General features: G+C 40.0%; 2 protein-coding genes across 2 annotated transcripts; one reads left to right on the forward strand and one right to left on the reverse strand.

Moving 5' to 3' along the window:
* Positions 1-504: 504 nt before the first annotated feature.
* On the reverse strand, positions 505-13019 carry BBS12 (Bardet-Biedl syndrome 12). The gene is made up of 3 exons (XM_061384249.1): positions 12850-13019; positions 4708-4770; positions 505-2717 (listed from the first exon to the last, which is right to left on the reverse strand). The coding sequence occupies exon 3, from the start codon at positions 2699-2701 to the stop codon at positions 578-580; it is 2124 nt and encodes a 707-aa protein (XP_061240233.1). The 5' UTR covers positions 2702-2717; positions 4708-4770; positions 12850-13019; the 3' UTR covers positions 505-577.
* A 91-nt stretch (positions 13020-13110) lies between these two features.
* LOC133228644 (centrin-4) lies at positions 13111-17050 on the forward strand. Its single transcript, XM_061384255.1, has 5 exons — positions 13111-13310; positions 14491-14631; positions 15495-15623; positions 16214-16351; positions 16532-17050. The coding sequence occupies exons 1-5, from the start codon at positions 13308-13310 to the stop codon at positions 16619-16621; spliced, it is 501 nt and encodes a 166-aa protein (XP_061240239.1). The 5' UTR covers positions 13111-13307; the 3' UTR covers positions 16622-17050.
* Positions 17051-22537: the final 5487 nt, after the last annotated feature.

Below are 22537 nucleotides of genomic sequence, written 5' to 3' on the forward strand. Positions count from 1 at the left end.
AGTTGTTGGAGGAGGCTCTCCACCGTGGGCTCTGAGTGACACTGCAAACATTCTCAGTATGCCATGGCCTAGCTTTAACCAGCTCATGTCTCAGGCTTGTGTTTACATGTTTCAGGCATGAGGAAACAATTACTGTTGGACAAAGAACAAGATGTTTCTGCTTACTATAAAAGCAGTGGCGACCCCAAGCTCAGTGTTCTTCTGCCATAACACAAACACTGAGTGTGCTGGTTTCCATCAGTAGCCCTTTTTTTGCTCTTGTGGGACTTAGAGAAATGGGGACCTGACACAGACCAACCCAAAGCTCTGGGTACTGCTTTTGCTGTGAATAATAAAAAGTCCTGTCTCTGATCCAACCATCTTGTGTATTCTGTAGCATTCCCTGAAAAGTAACAGGCTAACTTGTGAGATTATAAGTAGGGCGAAATCCCATATCCTGAATAGTTATTGACACATATCAATTATCTTCTTCTTGGTAAAAGCTGACATTTCAGACACTGAGACTTAACTACCGGAAAATTTATTATTAGCATGACATGTTACCAAAGACAATTTTACAAAGACTTAGCCAATAACTTTACAAAAATAAAAAGCCTTCTGATTCCTGTGAACTTTTCTGTGTGTGTGCAAGTCCAGTGATAATTTCATTGTCTGTCTGAAGTACTAACAGTACTAAATCCAGAGCTCGGCGCCATGCCTCAATTTTTGGTGTAACAACGTCATAAACTCTTGGAATTGGTTCCAGCTTATCTGAAATGCCTAAATTTAAAATTACACTATTAAGTTTACTATATTCATTCAAGATGTAAGATGAAGGAGAGCCAGAGTCTGCAGCATTTTGTAGATGACACTGAATGGATGTGGCGGCTTCAGAGTCTGATGAGTAAACGGCAGTGTTACGCAGGAGAGTTGAGAGGTACCTGTGCCATCCATCTGCCAGGCATTTAAGCACCGTAGGTCTATACAGTGCTGCAGATGAGGCCAGCCAAGAGGAAGTGTTATGCAGCCACCCTGAACAGTCTTGATTTCCTTTATTCACAGACTGTCCCGCGAGACTCTGAAGATGGGTAAGACACAAAATTTCAACTGCGCCACCTCCAAGGAAGACCTTTTGCTCTTTCAGAGCATAATACAGACGAGAGGCACAAGTCCAGAACCTGTCTTCTTTAGTTTGCATCTGGGCAATGACTGGGCTAGTCAGCACTACTGTAACCAAATTAATTCCTTCTGTTTTTAACACGACTGCCATTCTGCTGATCCCATCTATAGTGTCAGAGGGAATGCTTCTCCACGTGGTCACAGAGACCCCACTGCCCACACAGTTTTCATTCATGTGTGTGAGGTAGGCCACCTGCACAGCTCCCGAAGCCTCTGCGAAAGCCTGCAGCACACTGTCTTGCACCGATCCAATTACCAGCCGCTTACTATCGGTGCATTTTTCAGCTAAGCGTTCAGACACATTTCCTCGTGCCAGGACAAGGTTCACGTTGAACTTGATTAACACCTGTAATACATGATCTGTCCACAGTTCTTCTGAGCTGTCTTGTTGAACCTTCACGCTTTCTGACACTGTTTTAATATTTGCAGGCTTATTAAATCCCAGATGGCGGTAATTCTCAGTGAGGTCACCCTCAACAAGAACTACACGGACCGGCTGATTCTGCAATTCCTTGACCAGAGTAGCAGTGGACATTGACACAACAGTGATGTATCCTGGACAGACACAAGACAAAGTGTCAGGTAAGCCCGGTAAGCAGCAGGTGAAGATTCTTGAAATGTCAAAGGGGAATAGCCCGGTATGGCTGCCTCGCTGCCTGCCTGCATTCTGATGCTGCAGCCGTACTGCTTCGTCCACTAGCCTCATGCTGCTGGGGTCTCCATGACTCAAACCCACCTCCAACTCTGCCAGATCGCTACAGCTAGTCTTTGGAGCAGCTGCACTAAGTTGTTCTAGAAATCCACCTGGCTTGCTTATCCAATGACGATCTGTCCTACTAAAATGTCTACTGTGGGTCAGGACTGACTTTCGGCAGTGGGTGTCTGCAAGCAGGTTGTTTTTCAGAGTTTGAGGAGTTCGTGATATGTTCTCATCTGCTTCAAACTTAGCCTGAAGCCTAAACAGTTGAGGTGATTTAACAGGTCTCCCAGAAAGACTGCAGAAGGCCAGTGACTGAGAGGTCACGTCTTTGAGATCATGCTCTTTCTGGACCAAGCCAGTACCTGAAGGGATTTGTAGAGAAGGGTACAAGCTGACACTAAGTCCAGAAAACGTTTCTGTGCTGTCTATATGGTCACATACACTGTGGATAGGTACTTGAAGGGATTCTACCTCTTCAATGCATGAATTCAAGCCTTCTGACATCACAGACGCTATTAATGACATGGGGACACCCAAATGAAGACATTCTTCGGCAGCACTGCTCCATGCACCAACGAGAAACAAAAGAGTACTGGTTCCAGTTCTGTATGTGCTGTTTTGTGCCTGAATTGCTTCATTGAGAAGTTGTCCCACTGCACTGGTTAAATCCAAACTTTCAAGAAGCCTTACTGTTGAGCTAATTAACACACTTTCATGGCACTCTTCATCTATAATAAATTTGGATGATTTTACTGGGCCTAGGAAAGTTCTTCCTGTTTCGGCAAATGAGGAAAGTTGTTGCAGTCCTGTGTGCCTTCTTCTGTTTATGACCCTGCAATCCATCACCAAGAATCATCATCTGCAAATAAAATTAAAACTTGGAACTTTATTCAGGGTACTTCAGGGTTCTAAAAGATGCTTATTAAAAGGAAAATAAGATATAGTTCCTGCTTTTGAGGAGTTTCTGATATATGTAGTTTCCATTAAATATGGCCAGTGCAATGACACAGCATTAATGATAAAGGTATGGGTGTGTGGAGAAGGAACACTTCATTCAACGGGGGAAGTGGATTATAAAGCAGGCAAGAGGCAGTACTTCCAGAAGAACGTAATGTTGGACATGAATAATTTGAAGTAATTAGCAAGCTGAAGGAAGTAGTAGTAAATGCACTATATGTGACAAAAACAATTTATTGGGATAACACACATAATTTAGTTTCATGGGAATATAAAGCAAGTAGTAAGACGAAGCAATAGAAGGAAAGAGACTGGATCATGAAAGGTAGTAGGCACCGTGTCAAACCTGATCCTACTTATCATGGGAAATATGGAAATGATTTAAGGGGAGAAGAAGAAACACCTTGATGTAGTGTTTGAAAGCACATACTCTGAATCTAGAAGTCTGGGTTTGAACTTGTCTCTACTGCTTAAATTGTGTGGCCTTCAGCAAGTTTCTTAACATCTCTGCCCTGTTTTCATATCTGAAAAATGAGGATAATAACAGAATCTACTTCACAGGGTTATTATAAGGTGCTAAGTGAGTAGATAGTTCTTAGAATAGTGCCTGGCACATAATTAGTGCTTATGAGTACTTGCAATAATAATAATACATTTATAACATAAAATTAAGCAAAAAATATTAAAAATAAAATTAAAGAATATAAAAATAATAACTTTATTATTATTAGTGCTCTGGATATATTACAATGTAGACCACTGATTGGATGGGTGCCAGACTGGGGGCAGGGAGGCCATGGTTATCCAGATGAGAACTGCTAGAGGGATGCAAGTGAAAGGATGGATTTGGTTATTGATTAGAATATGAGAAGGGGGGAAGCAAGTACTATTTAAAAGGAACTTCAAGAGCAATTAGACTTTTTCACATAATATTTCAGAATTCACATCTAAAATTAGAGGAAGAAGTTATAAGAGGTAGTCTTTAGTCCAATAAAAGAACTTTTTAACAAAGTACCCTCTAACTGAAAAGCCATCTGTAATAAAATAACCTGAGTTGTGAGGTATGAGCTCTTAAAGTACTAGAGCTAAAACTGCAGATAACATACACTTCTCTTCCAACTCTAAGCCTTTAATTTCTTTAACTATATATTTTTTATCACAGTCTTTTAAATTCAAAATGTCAAAAAGCCAACAACTCTCAGAGTTTTGCTTTTCCTCTAATGCGGGTCTCGACACTAGTAAATTTGTTCCTATACTATCTATACTGAGATGCATCTCTAAAGCTGAAGAGTACTACAGTTCAGACACACCTCAGGATCAGCAGGAAGCCACAGCATAACTGATGCTCAACAGCAGCTTTCTACAGGCTTTTGAGGGCTAAGGAGAAAAGCCAGTACAGCCAAGGAAAATATATTAATATAACAAATTGTTTGAACTTGGCTTCAAAACCTCTTCTGTGAAATTTTCAATTCTGTAAAACAAAAATAAAATTCTTGATATATTCAGTTATGTCTCTAGACAGCATGCTGAGACCCATCCTGTCTTACAGTTCTCTGATTTTACCATATGTTTGCTGTCCTTTACCCCAGACAGGGAAGACTGAAGGCAAGAGGAGAAGGGGCAGCAGAGGATGAGATGGTTAGGTGGCATCACTGACTCAATGGATATGAATCTGCACAAACTCTGGGAGATTGTGAAGGACAGGGAAGCCTGGCGTGTTGCAGTCCATGGGGTCGGACAAAGAGTAGGACACGACTTAGCGAATGAACAACAAACCCATGTATCAATTCTCTACTTATCCAGTTTAAATTCCCATTTGCCAGTTATTACAATCACTCTCTAGTATATTCTCCCTCAAAGCCCTTGTCTTTCTTTTGGTTCATCTTACTCACCTTGCAAAACCACTAAGCTTGATGAAATCCAACTCTGTCTACTCCATGCTTACATTGAGGCAGCTGAAAATAAACAGAGAAACAAACAACCATGCTGACTGGTGTCATTTTAAGTTCATGACTTCAAACTGATAAGTGGCCCTTAATACTGCCTGGCAATCTATTTTTGTAATCCATTTTTTTTTATTGTTATTAGGTTCTATTTTTAAAAGTTTCATTTACTCCTGAGTACAAAGGATATTTCATATTTCTCCTAAAAGCTTTATGAAAATTTATAAACTTATTGAAATTTATAAAAAATTCATCTAACATAAACTTAGCTATTTTAAAGTACACATTTCAGCAGCACTTTGAGCATTTATAGTGTTGTACAATCACTACCTTTATCTTGTTCCAAAACATTTCCATTATCCCCCAAGAGAAAACCCTGCGGTGTTAAGTAGTCCCTCCCTATACTCTCAGCCCCACCAGCCACCAACCTGCTTTCTTACCTCTACAGACTTACTTATTCTGGATATTTCATATAAACAGAATCATATAACAAGGGACCCTTTGTGTCTGGTTTCCTTCACTTAGCATCATGCTTCTGAAGTTCATCTGCACTAAGCATGTGCCAGTATTCCATTCCTTTTTATGCATGTAGGTCGGTGGCTATCATTTTGTTTATCCATTCATGGGCATTTGGATTGCTTCTACTTTGGGATTATTGTGAAAAGTGACACTAAAACATCTGTGTACAAGTGTTTGAGTATCTGTTTTCAATTCTTTGGGGTAGGCACACACCTAGGAGTGGACATCTGGTAATTCCGTATGTGTTTCTGTGGAACTGCTGAACTTTTCTGTAGCAGCCAAACCATTTCACTTTCCTACCAGTAATGTACAGGCCTTTACATTTCTCCACACTCTTGCTCTATTAGTTTTCTAGGTCTGCTTTACCAAATTACCCACAAATGGGTGGCTCAACAACTACACATATTTACTATCTCATGGTTCTGGAGCCTAGAAGTATGAAATTAAGGTATCTGCAGGGCCACACTCCTTTTGAAGGCTCTAGGGAAGAATCCTCTGGGCCTCTTCCAGCCTCTGGCTGCTCCCAGAGGTCCTTGGCTTTGCCAGCACAACGCCAATCTCTGCTTCCCTTTCACGTTGGTTGCTTCAGAAAAATTTGTTGAAAAGATAAGCTTGAAAAGCCAAAACTTGCCTTTTGCTTTTGTTTTTCATTTCTAACACATTTTGGGAGCTTACTAAGTAGAAGGCAGTTTACCTGCATCACACAATGTAGTCTTCACAACAACAATAACACACATATATATACTACCATTAATCTACTTTAATTATGTACAAAATGAATAATAAATAATATATAAATTTTACAGCTAGTAAGAAAAAGGTTAAGACCTAAAATCTATGTTTGTCTAATGCCTAAGCCCCAAGTTATTAACTACTCTACAATACTGCTTTCTGGGGGCCCCTCTACCCAGCATGATAGTAACTCACTCTCTTTTGTAGAATCTTCCACTGCACTTCCCACTTCAAAGCTTTTATGCTTTCTTCCAAGCCTTGTTCATACCCTTAACATGGATAGGCCTTTTTTTTCCTCTCAGGTATCAGTGTCTCTGTTTATGGTTTCTGCACTATGCTTTCTATACTATGCTTGTTTATTTGGCTCTGGGGATGTGGGATCTTTAGTTGGAGCACAAGAATTCTTAGTTACAGCACAGTTCCCTGACGAGGGATCGAACCCAGACCCCCTGCATTGGGAGCTCAGAGTCTTAGTCACTAGACCACCAGGGAAGTCACTCTACACTATGTTTAAGTCACAGAATGTCACTGACTGTAACCATGCTGTGCTCAGTTGTGTTTGACTCTTTATGAATCAGAAATGGCAACCCACTCCAATATTCTTGTCTGGGAAATCCCATGGACAGAGAAGCCTGGCAGGTTACAGTCCATGGGGTCACAAAGAGTTGGACATGACTTAGCGAATGAACAACAACAACTAAAGTACTTGGTTTAGAACACTAAGACATGCAAAGCTTTTCAGGAGTTGGATTTTAAAAAAAATAATGTCTTCTGAAAAGGTATGATCAGCTACAAAATCAAGAGTTTGCCTAGCTCCAATCCATACAATGTGCGAGACCTGGGTTCAATCCCTGGGACGGGAAGATCTCCTGGAGAAGGAAATGGCAACCCACTTCGGTATTCCTGCCTGGAAAATCCCATGGACAGAGGCGCTTGGTAGGCTACAGTCCATGGGGTCACAAAGAGTCAGACATGACTGAGCGACTTTACTCACTTTAATCCATTCCCAATACAGTCTAATTATTTCACTCCACTGTTTAAAACCTCCAACCTGGAAAATAAAGCTTTTATACCTGTTATAGGAGTCCCTTATAAAAATAATTTGAAATCCTTTCACTCCTCTGTTCAGAATTCTGCAGAGCCTTCCCATTTTACTCAAGTGAAAGTGAAAGTGAAAGTCAAAGTCCTTACAGCATGCTAAGAATCTGTACTTCTCCCCTTTACCTCTCTGTCTCCTACTACTCTATCCCTTGATCACTCTGCTCTGGCCTCCTTTCTGTTCCTGGAACATGTAAGGCATGCCTCCTACCTTAGTGTTTCTGTTCTGCTTCTTCCCTCTTTCTGGGATGCTCCTCTCCAAGAAATCTATGGTCTCACCTCCTTTATATTTATGCAAATATCCCCCTTTCAACAAGATCTATCCTGAATACCCTATTTAACAATGCAAACTCCTCTTTTCCCTTATGGAAATCCCTACATTCTGGACTCCCTTTGCTAAGTCACTTCAGTTGTGTCCGACTCTGTGCGACCCCATAGACGGTAGCCCACCAGGCTCCCCCGTCCCTGGGATTCTCTAGGCAAGAACACTGGAGTGGGTTGCCATTTCCTTCTCCAATGCATGAAAGTGAAAAGTGAAAGTGAAGTCGCTCAGTCGTGTCCGACCCTCAGTGACCCCATGGACTGCAGCCTTCCAGGCTACTCCGTCCATGGGATTTTCTAGGCAAGAGTACTGGAGTGGGGTGCCATGTTGCCTTCTCTGGGACTCCCTTTATCTGCTCTAATTTTTTCCCCATAACATTCAGTTCACTTCAGTTCAGTCGCTCAGTCATGTCTGACTATTTGTGACTGCATGAATTACAGGCCTCCCTGTCCATCACCAACTCGCGGAATTCACCCAAACTCATGTCCATCGAGTCGGTGATGCCATTCAGCCATCTATCCTCTGTCATCTCCTTCTCCTCCTGATCCCAATCCCTCCCAGCATCAGAGTCTTTTCCAATAAGTCAACTCTTTGTATGAGCCAAAGTATTGGAGTTTCAGCTTTAGCATCAGTCCTTCCAAAGAACACCCAGGACTGATCTCCTTTAGAATGGACTGGTTAGATCTCCTTGCAGTCCAAGAGACTCTCAAGAGTCTTCTCCAACACCACAGTTAAAAAGTATCAATTCTTCGGCACTCAGCTTTCTTCACTGTCCAACTTTCCCATCCATACATGACCACTGGAAAAACCATAGCCTTGACTAGACGGACCTTTGTTGGCAAAGTAATATCCCTGCTTTTGAATATGCTATCTAGGTTGGTCATAACTTTCCTTCCAAGGAGTAAGCGTCTTTTAATTTCATGGCTGCAGTCACCATCTGCAGTGATTTTGGAGCCCAAAAAAATAAAGTCTGACACTGTTTCCACTGTTTCCCCATCTATTTCCCATGAAGTAATGGGACCAGATGCCATGATCTTCGTTTTCTGAATGTTGAGCTTTAAGCCAACTTTTTCACTCTCCACTTTCACTTTCATCAAGAGGCTTTTGAGTTCCTCTTCACTTTCTGCCATAAGAGTGGTGTCATCTGCATATCTGAGGTTATTGATATTTCTCCCGGCAATCTTGATTCCAGCTTGTGTTTCTTCTAGCCCAATGTTTCTCATGATGTACTCTGCATAGAAGTTAAATAAGCAGGGTGATAATATACAGCCTTGATGTACTCCTTTTCCTATTTGGAACCAGTCTGTTGTTCCATGTCCAGTTCTAACTGTTGCTTCCTGACCTGCATACAAATTTCTCAAGAGACAGGTCAGGTGGTCTGGAATTCCCATCTCTTTCAGAATTTTTCACAATTTATTGTGATCCACACAAAGGCTTTGGCATAGTCAATAAAGCAGAAATAGATGTTTTTTCTGGAACTCTCTTCCTTTTTCCATGATCCAATGGATGTTTTTGGTCTCTGGTTCTTCTGCCTTTTCTAAAACCAGCTTGAACATCTGGAAGTTCACAGTTGACGTATTGCTGAAGCATGGCTTGGAGAATTTTGAGCATGACTTTAATAGCGTGTGAGATGAGTGCAATTGTGCGGTAGTTTGAGCATTCTTTGGCATTGCCTTTCTTTGGGATTGGAATGAAAACTGACCTTTTCCAATCCCGTGGCCAGGCCTATCACCTTATAAAATAGTACAGTATACTTATTTAATTTACTATCTATTGACTATGTCCCTCTCTTGGAAAGTAATTCCTAGAAGGGCAGTTTTAGTCAGTGATGTACCCCATATACTGAGAACACTGTCTGATATGTTACAAGTACTCAATAACTATCTGACAGGTGAATAAATGAACGGTTTTCACCACATTTATTATCTCATACTTGAGTACAGAAGTGAAACAAGATTAAACAGATGCCATTTTCAGCATTCCTCAACCATAAATTTAAGGTTCAGCCACCCTTAGAGTCAACATAATTCTTATTTGGCACTTAGTTGAGGCCCTTTAACCGCTTCCAAAATGTTCCTCCTTTACATGGTTGTCAGAAATAGCTTTGAAAAACACAAACCTAATCAGATCATTCCACTGCCTAAAAACATTTATCTTAGAAAAAAGAATCTTTATTCCTAGCTTGATATATCTAACTTCCAGCTAATTTATAAGACTAATCTCTTCCACCTTTCCTTATAAACCCCATGATCTCACCACACCACAACACACATGTACATTCATTTTTGCACATATTATACTCTACTCTGAATATCCTAGCCTTATCTTCACCTTGGCAAATGCTATACATCTTTCACGACCTAAGGCAAATGCCTCACTTTTTGGTACAGCTTCTTCCAATTCCTCAAGGAGTAGTAGTACCTCCTTCTTTGGCTGCCAAAGTACTTTCTATATACATCTACTAAGGCACTTAGCATCCTGAATTAAAAATCATGTGTTTATGTCTGTGCCTTTCTCCCCCACTACTCTGTAGGTTCCCTGCCTTCATTCATCTTTATACTTTACACTCAGTTTCTTTCAAACTCACCCAATAAATGGCATAGTATGTGATACACAGAAAGCATTAAATAAATTTAGTAGATTTAAGAGTTATATGGGTTTAATATTTTTTCTAGATTAATATTATTAATGTTCTAGAGTAAAATTAGATTAGTAACAGCTATTTTTCAATGCCAAGTACTTTCTAAGACCTAGAAACCTTGCAATCTATACCCATAATTGAAAAATCATTTTCACTATAAGTTAATATCCCAAATATAAAAGCCTAAATTAAAAAATGAGGCAAAAACAGGTTAACACATTACTCAGTCTTTAAACTGCCAAGAGATCAAACTTGATCCAGCAAAGTCTAAAAATTTGAATTGTTTCTACTTGGTCATTATTCATTTCTGATTTCAGAAATCCCTTTAATACTAGTTGTAAAGATGAACTGTATGTTCTTGAAACCAATCAAGAGCAACTTTCTCAGTGAGATTAATGGCCTGAAAAATCCATATATAGTATAATTAAGTGACTGAACATTTTCCTTAATTCACAAACTATCTTGAATTTGCATCATTTTAATTTCCACTGGGGTAACTTTACACATAAAAATCACTTCTAATATTAGAACAGCCCACCTATTTTCCAGAATCCTAATGAGTTGGTTTTTTTCCAGTCAATGATTACAATGCTTGTAAGGTGCCTGGGATATAATGTAAACAAAACAAGATGTTGGCTTTGGAAAACATGCCATGTTTCTACTTACTGAAATAGGAGAAGTGATTTGGGAGACTACTTCAAGAATATACTTTGCACAATTTTCTTTCCTTCAGTTCAGTTCAGTCGCTCAGTCGTGTCCAACTCTTTGCAACCCCATGAACTGCAGCACGCCAGGCCTCCCTGTCCATCACCAACTCCTGGAGTTCACTCAGACTCACAGCCATCGAGTCAGTGATGCCATCCAGCCATCTCATCCTCTGTCGTCCCCTTCTCCTCTTGCCCCCAATCCCTCCCAGCATCAGAGTCTTTTCCAATAAGTCAACTCTTCACATGAGGTGGCCAAAGTACTGGAATTTCAGCTTTAGCATCAGTCCTTCCAAAGCAATCCCAGGGCTGATCTCCTTCAGAATGGACTGGCTGGATCTCCTTGCACTCCAAGGGACTCTCAAGAGTCTTCTCCAACACCACAGTTCAAAAGAATCAATTCTTCAGCGCTCAGCCTTCTTCACAGTCCAACTCTCACATCCATACATGACCACAGGAAAAACCATAGCCTTGACTAGACGGACCTTTGTTGGCAAAGTAATGTCTCTGCTTTTCAATATGCTATCTAGGTTGGTCATAACTTTCCTTCCAAGGAGTAAGCGTCTTTTAATTTCATGGCTGCAGTCACCATCTGCAGTGATTTTGGAGCCCAGAAAAATAAAGTCTGACACTGTTTCCACTGTTTCCCCATCTATTTCCCATGAAGTGATGGGACCGGATGCCATGATCTTCGTTTTCTGAATGTTGAGCTTTAAGCCAACTTTTTCACTCTCCACTTTCATTTTCATCAAGAGGCTTTTGAGTTCCTCTTCACTTTCTGCCATATGGGTGGTGTCATCTGCATATCTGAGGTTATTGATATTTCTCCCGGCAATCTTGATTCCAGCTTGTGCTTCTTCCAGCCCAGCGTTTCTCATGATGTACTCTGCACAGAGGTTAAATAAGCAGGGTGACAATATACAGCCTTGACGAACTCCTTTCCCTATTTGGAACCAGTCTGATGTTCCATGTCCAGTTCTAACTGTTGCTTCCTGACCTGCATACAAATTTCTCAAGAGGCAGGTCAGGTGGTCTGGTATTCCCATCTCTTTCAGAATTTTCCACAGTTTATTGTGAATCCACACAGTCAAAGGCTTTGGCATAGTCAATAAAGCAGAAATAGGTGTTTTTCTGGAACTCTCTTGTTTTTTCCATGAGTCAGCAGATGTTGGCAATTTGATCTCTTCAAGAAGATAAGGGAGATAAAGGGAAAACCCTATGCAAAAGTTAATTCTTCCTGAATCCAGTGTTGGAGAATCCAGTATGATTTTTAGAAGTTGCTCTAGAGAAGGCACTGCAGGAGGTAGAGAGTCCAGGCGTGTAAGCAATTAAGCGTTAGAAGTTTTAATAGACTATCACCTCTTCATTCCTACTCCCCAAACTTAAGCTGGCCCCTGACTAGATTCAGACCTGGGCTGAACCAGCAAGTCTGGCCCTCTGGACAAGAATTTGCTTTGGACATCTAAATCTTGACGGTTAATGAGTCAAATGGATTATCAGGCTACCTACGCTGGACTCAAGTGAGGATCTATGCTGGAAATGGTTGGAAAATCAGCCAAATTTGGCAAAAAGGAATCTTCCCACTGGAACAGTTGAAGGTGATAATGTGGTGGTGGTGGTGGTGGGTGTGTGTGTGTGTGTGTGTGTGTGTTTTGGGGGTGGGGGGAGGGGCGGTAGAAAAGGCTGATAGCGATTATGCGTGGGTCCAACGTGCAAAGAAACGCTACAACACAGGTAAAAACTCTTTCCTATGCCGAGAGTTTTCATGTGAATGCCAAGGGCCCAGGCACACAGCACGCCTCTCCTGTAAAGAAATGTTGCCAACTAGGCCAGAATCCCGGCAAACCACGGAGGAGGCAAGCGGTTAAAAAAGCCAAGGCCCGCACACTGTGGAGGCTGAGGGACGTCTAGCGGCGCAAGCAAAGGGCAGTCCCCTTCGACTCTGGTAATCTGGCCGGATGATAAACCTAAGCCTGGACCAATTTACCAGGCTCTAGAGCCTCATCCTTTCCTCCAGGCCCCAAAGGGTCAGAAAAAGAAACAAGAGCTCCCTCACGTCTCCACCAAAGACTTACCATTTGGTAGAAACACCTCCCTACTAATCTCGCTTTCGTCTCCATCCCTACGAGACGCTCCCCGACGTTCTGCTGGCACTGGGAAGCCAAAACGCCAGGGTAAAGAACCTTCCCTTACGCCTCGTATTTTGCGCAAGCGCGCGGCGGGCTGGGCGGGCTGGTAGTTTTGGTTGCTAAGATACCAGACGGAAAGTTCCCCTTAACGGTAGGCGGGTAAAGGCAGACCATTACGCTACTGGTAGAGACTAGAGAGAGGGGGCGGGCCTCGAGGGTCTTCTTTCCTGACTATTGGGTGAAACAACTGTCAGTCAGTGGGGAAGAAAGCCTGGATAGGCGGGGCTGCAGGAGAGATCGGCGAGAGCGGCCTTAGCAACGGTTTGCTGGCGGTGAGGTACCGTTGGGCAGCGCGGCTGGCAGGTAAAGCTAGGAGGTTCCGGCCTGGGGCGCCGGTTGGAGACATGGTGAGTGCGAAAGTGCAACTTCTTATTGGGGCTGAGGCTGAAGTTTCTCCCTGAAATAAGGAATTCTGTTTGGTTTTTGAAATGTATTATTCGCCTCCTTTCATTATCCTCGAGTGTCATTAGTAACCCCTCCATTCGTCGCCGAATAGAAGCGCAGTGTCCGTGGCTCTAGGGACGGAAGAGCGGTTCTCCAGTTTATTTTTTCCCCTCTTCAACCCCAGCAACCGTTTTACCAATGGCGTTGGAGACAGGAACCACTCGCTAGCCAGAAACGAGTTGAATACAGAGAATAAGAGGCTTTAAAACTGTTGAAGGATATGGGCCTCTAGGAAAGACATCCGGAACCCTGAAAAAACTGGCCAGGGAAGCTACGACCTCTGCCATTGGAACTACTGAAGACCAGACCAGTGTAGCTGCCGTCCAGGCATGAAGAATTCGCTGCTACTACGACCAACTCTTAAGATATGTGAAGCTGGTGTCTAGATATGCAGTGACATGGAATCTCTGATACTACTGCCTCTTATCCCAGAGCTGAAGACATGATACTGAAATGAGGCTACAGCAGAAAATGGCAGATAGCAGGAAGATGACCTCCATCTTCCCTGGATATTGATAATTGGTCCAACCTTTACTCTTCTCCAGATCCCTGGAGTAATTTTTTTAACCTGAAAAATGTATTTTTTTTTTCATTTCCCAGTCTTCAATATAGAAAAGTACGTGAGAAGGTGGGAAAAGATACGATGTTTCAATCAACCATATCTCATACATTTTATTATGAGACTTACAGGCACAGATGAAAGTAAATATGCCTTAAACACTGCTGTTCGGATATACCAAGTAAGGCCATTAAACACTGCTGTTTGGGTATACCAAGTAAGGCCAATTTTTTCCCATATAACATATACTATTCTGGCATGTCTTCTTTGCCTTTTCTGCTTCTCAAAGGGCACTAAGTTGAAAGAAAACCCCAAGATGTAAAAAAGAACCAGGCTTTCCAGCAAGATACATATTTATAACTAAAAGCATAAATGTTAGCAAAGGGAAAGGGGAAAATTCTTGAGGTTCATTATATGGAATAGGATGCTTGACTATATTTATTATACTTAGTCCATTAATTCTGGTTCTGGTACTTGTCCCAGTTACACAGTTTATCTTTCACCCACATGTGTATTTATTACAGGCATCCAGACCAAGTTCAGACCAATGGAAAAAAAATGCAGCAAAAATTGAATTGAATGAAACTCAAAAGCAAGAAATTAAAGAGGCCTTTGATTTATTCGATGTTGATGGGTCTGGAACCATAGATGTGAAAGAACTGAAGGTTCTGAAATTACTTCTAATTCTGAAACATTTGAAAAACTTTATCATTGATTTATTGCAATCTTTAAGTCTTTCATTAACAGTAGCTTTCTGAAAGCTTGATATAAAATCTCTTAAGTGCAGACACCTACCCCTTTAGTGTATAGATCTGGCCTACACTAACCGAAATAGTATCTTGTTAAGTATTTTACTCTTGTTTTATGAATGAGTAGGTCAAAGCCTTAGTGATAAAGAACCTGCTTGCCAGTTCAGGAGACATAAGAGATGCAGGTTGATCTGTGGGTTGGGAAGGTCCCCTGGAGGAGGGCATGGCAACCCACTCCAGTACTCTGGCCTGGAGAAGCCCATGGAGCCTGGCGGACTACAGTCCATAGGGTCGCACAGTTAGACATGACTGAAGTGACTTAGCACTCACGCACACAGGCCAAAGCCCATCATGAGACTGAAACCTAAGCATGCTGATCTGACTTTCTAGGTTTAAGCTGCTGCTGCTAAGTCACTTCAGTCGTGTCTGACTCTGTCCAACCCCATAGACAGCAGCCCACCAGGCTCCCCCATCCCTGGGATTCTCCAGGCAAGAGCACTGGAGTGGGCTGCCATTTCCTTCTCCAATGCATGAAAGTGAAAAGTGAAAGTGAAGGCGCTCAGTCATGTCCAACTCTTCTCGACCTCATGGACTGCAGCCCACCAGGCTGCTCCATCCATGGGATTTTCCAGGCAAGAGTACTGGAGTGGGGTGCCATTGCCTTCACCAAGGTTTAAGCTAGTCCAGAGTAAAAAAGAGAGACTGTAGTAATTAACAGGTAATTTAAGAGCTAGGAATGAGACTGTGGCCTATTATAACTTATCTACTTTCTATTTCAGATTGCAATGCGGGCCTTAGGATTTGAGCCGAAGAAAGAAGAAATTAAAAAGATGATAGCTGAAACTGACAAAGAAGGAATTGGCACCATTAGTTTTGAAAAATTTTTTGCCATAATGAGTGTAAAAATGGTATGGTAGTGATTTTGTTTTTCAGTGAAATACAAGCAATAGCCTTCTACATTTTTTGGCTGGAGCAATCAGAGGAAAATATAACCATCTTTAAAGATGGGTAGGATTTAGACAGATAGGCATAACAAGATTAAAGACATTTTCAGGGTAGTAATGAAGACTGTCCAGTGTGAGAAGAGGATTTTTGTTAGGAAATAATAAGGATAGAGAGAATGGGGCCAGCATTTTGAAGCCTTGAAATCAGCAATTTATTGCCTCTTTTTCTCAGGCATAATCCTAGAGAGCACTGAATGAGACAACATGCGTATTGTCTTGGAGCTTACATATTTGATGAGGGATCTCAGTTACCTGAGGTCAATAAGAGATAGATTCTCTTTGTCACTCTGTGGCTCTTCCACTTAAATAAACCCTGAGTTTCAGTACCTTGAGGGCAGATGTGAATGCACTGGAATAATTGCCAAAAGTCAGAAGAGCAGTAAATAAAGCTCAGTCTACCTGCTATATTTCTGTTCTAGACCTCAAAGACCTATGCATCTAGACTGATAAATAAATGAAAGACTAATGACATTTAGTTGTTTTTGTTTTTAAAGAGTGAAAAGGATGAAAAAGAAGAAATACTGAAGGCTTTCAGATTATTTGATGATGATGATACAGGAAGTATATCACTGAACAATATCAAGAGGGTTGCTAAGGAACTAGGGGAAAATTTAACAGATGATGAACTTCAGGTAAATTTCACTTATTTGTATAATTATAATTTATAATTATACAATTTATATAATTTTTAGTTATATTCTTTGGTTATATTAATAAATTTAAAATTTGGTTTTGAGTGTGTATTTGAATGTTCATTTATATCATCCCTTTTTAGTAGATTTCACATATCCTATTTACCTTTCATTTTACAGGAAATGCTTGATGAGGCTGATCATGATGGGGATGGAGAAATAAACAAGGAAGAATTTTTGAAAATGATGCAAAAGACCACTCTTTATTAATGCTGTCTTTTGTGCCTTCTGGAAAGTTGTTAACAAGTTTGTATTTGTTGTAAGTTCCATAATAGCTGAATGTATTCATTTTCAGTGTTTATATACACAAACTCTTGATGTCTAATCCATGTGAGAAGTTACATGTTGCTACCAGTATTTTGTTAAATCTGTAACATCAAGAAATAAAATGTAGTGACTTCCTTAAACTATGAATCTGAAAAACAGTATTAATTACAAGTGCTGTTTTTAGAGCTCCAGGTTCTAAAACTTAGATTTTTTTAAAATTTATGGAAATTGGCCCCACATCATATGAATTTGGCAATCCAGCTATTACTTTCCCTATTATTTTCCTTTTGTGCAACTCTAAAAATGAACATTTGCTTTTTAACTGATTATTCAGATGTGTAAAGTCTTAAATAAAACTGTCTGGCAGCTTCATTATTTGCTAATTTTCTTATAAAGAAATTTAAAGCAGCACTTACATCATCCAGACTTTCCTACACATTTCTTTAATAGCTGTGTCCCTAGGACAGGTGCTAAAGATTTTACTTATGTTGTCTCAGTTATTATGTAGAAGCAGTACTAAACACACAGACAGTATTAACTCCATCCTACTACATATGAGAAAACTAAAGGTCAGAGAACTTAAATTTTAAAATTGCTAAAGATCTCAGAATTCACTTACTTTTATCCCAGAACAAATTAAAACTTACCTGGTTTTCCACATTTTCCTTCCTCTCCTGGGAGCAAGATCAAATCCAACAGTAGAGAGATAATTTAAGAACCTGCCATAAAGGTGGTTGACATTAGAGTAATGCTTATTAAAAGAAAAATCATCTCAATCACTAATCAACATCAGAGATTTTTGGATTGTCTGCTAGTAGAAAGGGTTATGAAGGATCCAATGAATTAGATGTGGATCTTACTGTGTCTAAGTTGGCTGGTAGTTCCTGTGGTAGGCATCTTCTGAAGTGGTTCTCAGTGATCCTAGTTTCCTGGTATACCTGCCCTTGTGTAATCCCTTTGTTGAGTGTGGGTGGAATAGATCTAGTGAATGGCTACTAATGAACAGAATATGGCAAAAATCATGGGCTGTCTCTTCCAATATTAGGTCTTAAAAGCCTGTGACTTCCCTCTACTGGCACTCTCCTGACTTTTTTTTTTTTTTTGCTTGCTCTAGCGAAGCAAGCAGCTGTGTTTTGATCTGCCCTATGAAAAGGAACACATAGCAAGGAGCTAAGCATTGGAGGAACCTAGGCTTTCAGTCTGTCAACAAAAAACTGAATCCTGCCAGCAACCATTTGAAGGTGCTTGAAAATAGATCCCTCTCTACTTGATCTTAGACTGCAGCACCTGTTGGCATCTTCATTACAACCAGTGAGAATCCTTGAAGCAGAGGATTCAGTTAAGCCATGTCTGAACTCCTGAACATCAGAAACTCTGAGATGATAAAGGTTATTTTAAGCTACTAAGTCTTGGAGTAATTAGTTACATAGCAAGGAATAACATAGTCCCTCATCTTGAAGCTCCGGTGTTGACATCTTACCTGTTGAATTGCTTGATATACAAGTAAGTAACAATTAAAACTATCCATACTAAAGAATTTATGCTTTTGAACTGTTGTGTTGGAGAAGACTTGAGAGTCCCTTGGACTGCAAGGAGATCCAACCAGTCCATCCTAAAGGAGATCAGTCCTGAATATTCATTGGAAGGACTGATGCTGAAGCTGAAACTCCAATACTTTGGCCACCTGATGCAAAGAACTGACTCTTTACAAAATACCCTGATGCTGGGAAAGATTGAAGGCGGGAGGAGAAGGGGACGACAGAAGACAAGGTGATTGGATGGCATCACCGACTCAATGGACATGAGTTTAGTGAACTCCGGAAGTTGGTGATGGACAGGGAGGCCTGGCATGCTGCGATTCACGGGGTCACAAAGACATGACTGAACTGAACTGAACTGATACTAAATAAAGAGAAGATTAATTAGACTTATCACATGAGAATATAACCATATAGCAACACCATTTATTAGGATGCTTCTGTTTTCTGACTACTCACTTTCAACCACATATATGAAACAGCAAATTTTCTCCCTCATCTTTGTAGCTTGGTGCCTTAGTCTGTTTGGGCAGCTATAACAAAATACCACAGAATAAACCATAGAAATATATCTCTCGTGGTTTGGAAGTCTGGAAGTTTGAGATCAGTCAGGACAGCATGGTCAAGTAAGGGCTTTCTCCATTGGAGGCTTTTCATTGGAAGAGGTTAGGGAGCTCCGTGGGATCTCTTTTATAAGAACGCTAATCCTATTCATGAGAGCTCCACCGTCATGACCTGAGCATTTCCCAAAGGCCCCACCAACAAATAGCATCACCTTTGGGGGTTAGGATTTAAACATATGAGTCCAGGATTTGGGGGTGGGGGGAGGCACACATAAATATTCAGACCATAGCACTTGGATATTAAGAGAACTTCAGCCCACCAATGAGCGGACTCCTAAAAATTTTCTATTAAAGGTTGTTCCTGCAACCCTGAAGCTGACGCTCAAATGACCCTTTCCTCAGAGCCATTGATTGTTATAAATGTCCTGGAGTTCTGATTGATATTTTAGTTGCTAACAAGCAGGTTGTTGGCACTGAAAGTAACTACTGGGCTTCAGGCAGCACTAAAATAGGGGATGATTTCAAGGCTGGTGCTGATAGAATCTTGACAACTATAAAAACAGACTAACAACAAACATCAAAATGGATGAAAATGCATATTGGATGGATCACAATCAGACCTGGGAATAAGCAGCAAGCCAAGGAAACAAGAATATGTAGCAAAATCTAAACAATTTTTTAATTATTAAAGAAATTGAATCTGAAAATTAAAATTGTTCCTACAAAGGAAACTCTAGTTCCAAAGAGTGTGTTGGTGATTTCTGCCACTTAATGAAGAGAATATTTAATTTTTCCAGAGAACAGAAATAGAAATAACTCTTCCAAACTTGGTTTGTGAGGTTAGCAAAACTTTTTTACCAGAAGCTACAAGGACAATGCATTTTTAACCAAGTTAGGTTTGTTTCAGAAAAACAAGATTTATTTAGCATTTGAAATTTGATCAATGTAATTAATGTATCACATTTTAGAATAAAAACCAAAAATCATGTAATCATTTCAGTAGGGAAAAAAGTGTTGCACCTGATAAAATTTAAACTCTATTCATTATAAAAGCTGTGGCAAACCAGGAATAGGAGAGAATTTCTGTTAACTGTATGAAGGTATCTTCAAAACCTTAAAACATCATCTTAATTGCAAAACATTCAAATCTTCCTCTCTGAGCTGAGGATTAAGAACAGAATGTCCTTTATCGCTAACTTCTGTTCAACACTGTACTGATTAGCTTAGTCAGCAGAGGAAGAATAAAGTTCTTTTTATTTGCAGATGACATGATGTATACACAGAATATTCAAAAGAACTTAGACATTGTTGGATGCAAGGTGGTTATATTAAATGCAAATATAATACAATTGTATTTTCACATACCAGGTACAAATAACTGGAAAATGAAAAATTGAAGCGACTAATATAATAGTTTTTATAAAAATTTATATATAAATTTATAAAATAAAATATAAATTTATATAAAAATATAAAAATCCCATGGGTAAATCTAATGAAGATACAGAAATCTTCTATATCAAAATTTGTAAAAGAATATGGAGACAAAGAAGACTTTAATAAAAAGAGGAATATTAAATTTTATTCATGGATTAAAAAACTATATTATAAAGATGCCAGTTCTCCCAGTATTGATTATAGATACAGTGCAAACAAAAACCTAGCCTGTGTGGAAAATGACAAGCTGAATCTAAAATTTATGGAAATCCAAGAGATCAATACACACTTGAAGAAAAAGGTGAGAGGACTAGCTTGCCTGAATATCAAGATTTACTATAGAGCCACAGTCGATGAAATACTGTGTGATTTTTTGTTTGTTATTTGCCACACCTGCATGCCATGGGGATCTTAGTTCCCTGACGTGGTATCGAACCCGTGTACCCTGCAGTGGAAGTTCTGAGTCTTAACTACTGGACCACCAAGGAAGTCCTATAAAATAGTATGGGGTTGATTAGGAAAGAGGAATGAACCAATTGAATAGAACAGAAAGTCCTGAAACAGAATAATACATTGATTTAAGAGAAATCATGACTGTGCACATCAGTGAGACATTTTCATTATAATGAATGGTTCTGAGTCAACAGAATATCCATAAGGAATAAGAGAAAACATGATCTCAAACTCCCATCATACATTAAAATTAATTGTAAATGATTGCCAATCTATATATGGAAAGAATATAAAGCTTTCAGGAGATAACCTAGGAAAATACCATCATAACCTTGAAATCAGATTCTTAATTAGGATACAAAAAAACACTAACTTTAAATGAAAATAAATGGATAAATTGGACTATATTATAACTAAGAACTTCTCTTCATAAAAAGAAAATATGAAGGGACTTTGTTGGCAGTCCAGTGGTTAAGTTTCCAAGCTTCCACTGCAGGGGTTTGGTTCAATCCCTTGCTGGGGAACCAAGATCCCACATGCCACATGGTGTGGCCAAAAAAGTAAAAAATAAAAACCAACAGGACAGAGAGAATATGAAGACATAAGCTACTAAGTGGAAAGAGATATTTTCAATAAATATACTTGACTAAATACTTTTATGTAGAATATATGTAAATAACTGCTTAAAAATCAGGAAGAAAAAGATGTGCTCTTGTACTCAGTCATGTCTGACTCTTTGTGACCTCATGGACTGTAGCTTGCCAGGCTCCTCTGTCCATGGGATTTTTCCAGGCAAGAATACTGGAATAGGTTGCCATTTCCTCTTCCAGGGGATCTTCCCAACTCAGAGATCGAACCCACATCTCCTGAGTCTCCTACATTGGCAGGTGGATTCTTTACCACTGAGCTATGTGGGAAGCCCCAAGAAAAAGATAGCCCAATTTAAAACACTGAGCAAAAGACTTAAGCAGACATCATAGAAGGAGATACTCAAGTGGTCAAAAACCCATGAAAATTAATCAAAATAAGGAATGTTTTATGCTGAATAATGGCCTCTCAGGAGATATCCTTGTTGCTGAAAAATATGAATGTTATCTTCTTCTATGACAAAAAAGGACTTTGCAGATACAATTAAGGATCATGAGATAGATTTCCTGTATTATCTGGTGGGCCCTAAATGTAATCACAAGTGTCCATGTAAAAGAGAGGCAGAAGGACATTTGACACATAGAAGAGTAGGCAATGTAACACTGGAGGCAGAGTGACATGGCTAAGGAATGCTGGCAGCCACCAGGAGATGGAAGACTTAAGGGGTGGATTCTCACCTGTTAGCAGTGTATCCCTGCCAACTTCTTAATCTTGGCCCAAAAACTGATTTCAAATTTTTGGACTCCAGAATTGTGAGAGAATACATTTCTGTTGCTTTAAGCCATCAAGCTTATGATAATTTGCTTCAACGGCCACATGAAACTAATACAAGGGCCATGCAAATTACCATCACCATGAGAGCATTCTAAATCTACCAGAATGGCTGAAACGGAAATAACCAGTCATTCCAAATGTTGACAAGAATGTGAATCAACATAATTCTCAACTACTGCTGTTAAGAGTGTAAATGCTTCAACTGCTTTGAAAACAGGTGGCATTATTCAATAAAGAGGAACATATGTTATGACCAGCATGCTTTCCTAGGAACATATCCAACAGAAATGTGTGCACGTATGGGCCACAAGACATATAAAAAATGCTCATGGTAGCAGTATACATTATAGCCAAAAACTAAAAATACTCTAAATGTCCATCAATAGTAGAATGTATAAAAATACATTTATATAGTTATCTATCTAGCTGCTGCTGCTGCTAAGTCA

The sequence above is a fragment of the Bos javanicus genome, chromosome 17, assembly GCF_032452875.1.
Source record: "Bos javanicus breed banteng chromosome 17, ARS-OSU_banteng_1.0, whole genome shotgun sequence".
Lineage (NCBI taxonomy): Eukaryota > Metazoa > Chordata > Mammalia > Artiodactyla > Bovidae > Bos > Bos javanicus.

What these genes read in the sequence shown, in the direction of transcription:
- BBS12 (XM_061384249.1), bottom strand. Translation starts at nt 2,701, where the DNA reads ATGGATTGCAGGGTCATAAACAGAAGAAGGCACACAGGACTGCAACAA.
- LOC133228644 (XM_061384255.1), top strand. An exon ending in TAGATGTGAAAGAACTGAAG is followed by an intron (nt 14,632 to 15,494) that starts GTTCTGAAATTA and finishes TTTCTATTTCAG; the next exon opens with ATTGCAATGCGGGCCTTAGG. An exon ending in TAACAGATGATGAACTTCAG is followed by an intron (nt 16,352 to 16,531) that starts GTAAATTTCACT and finishes TTCATTTTACAG; the next exon opens with GAAATGCTTGATGAGGCTGA.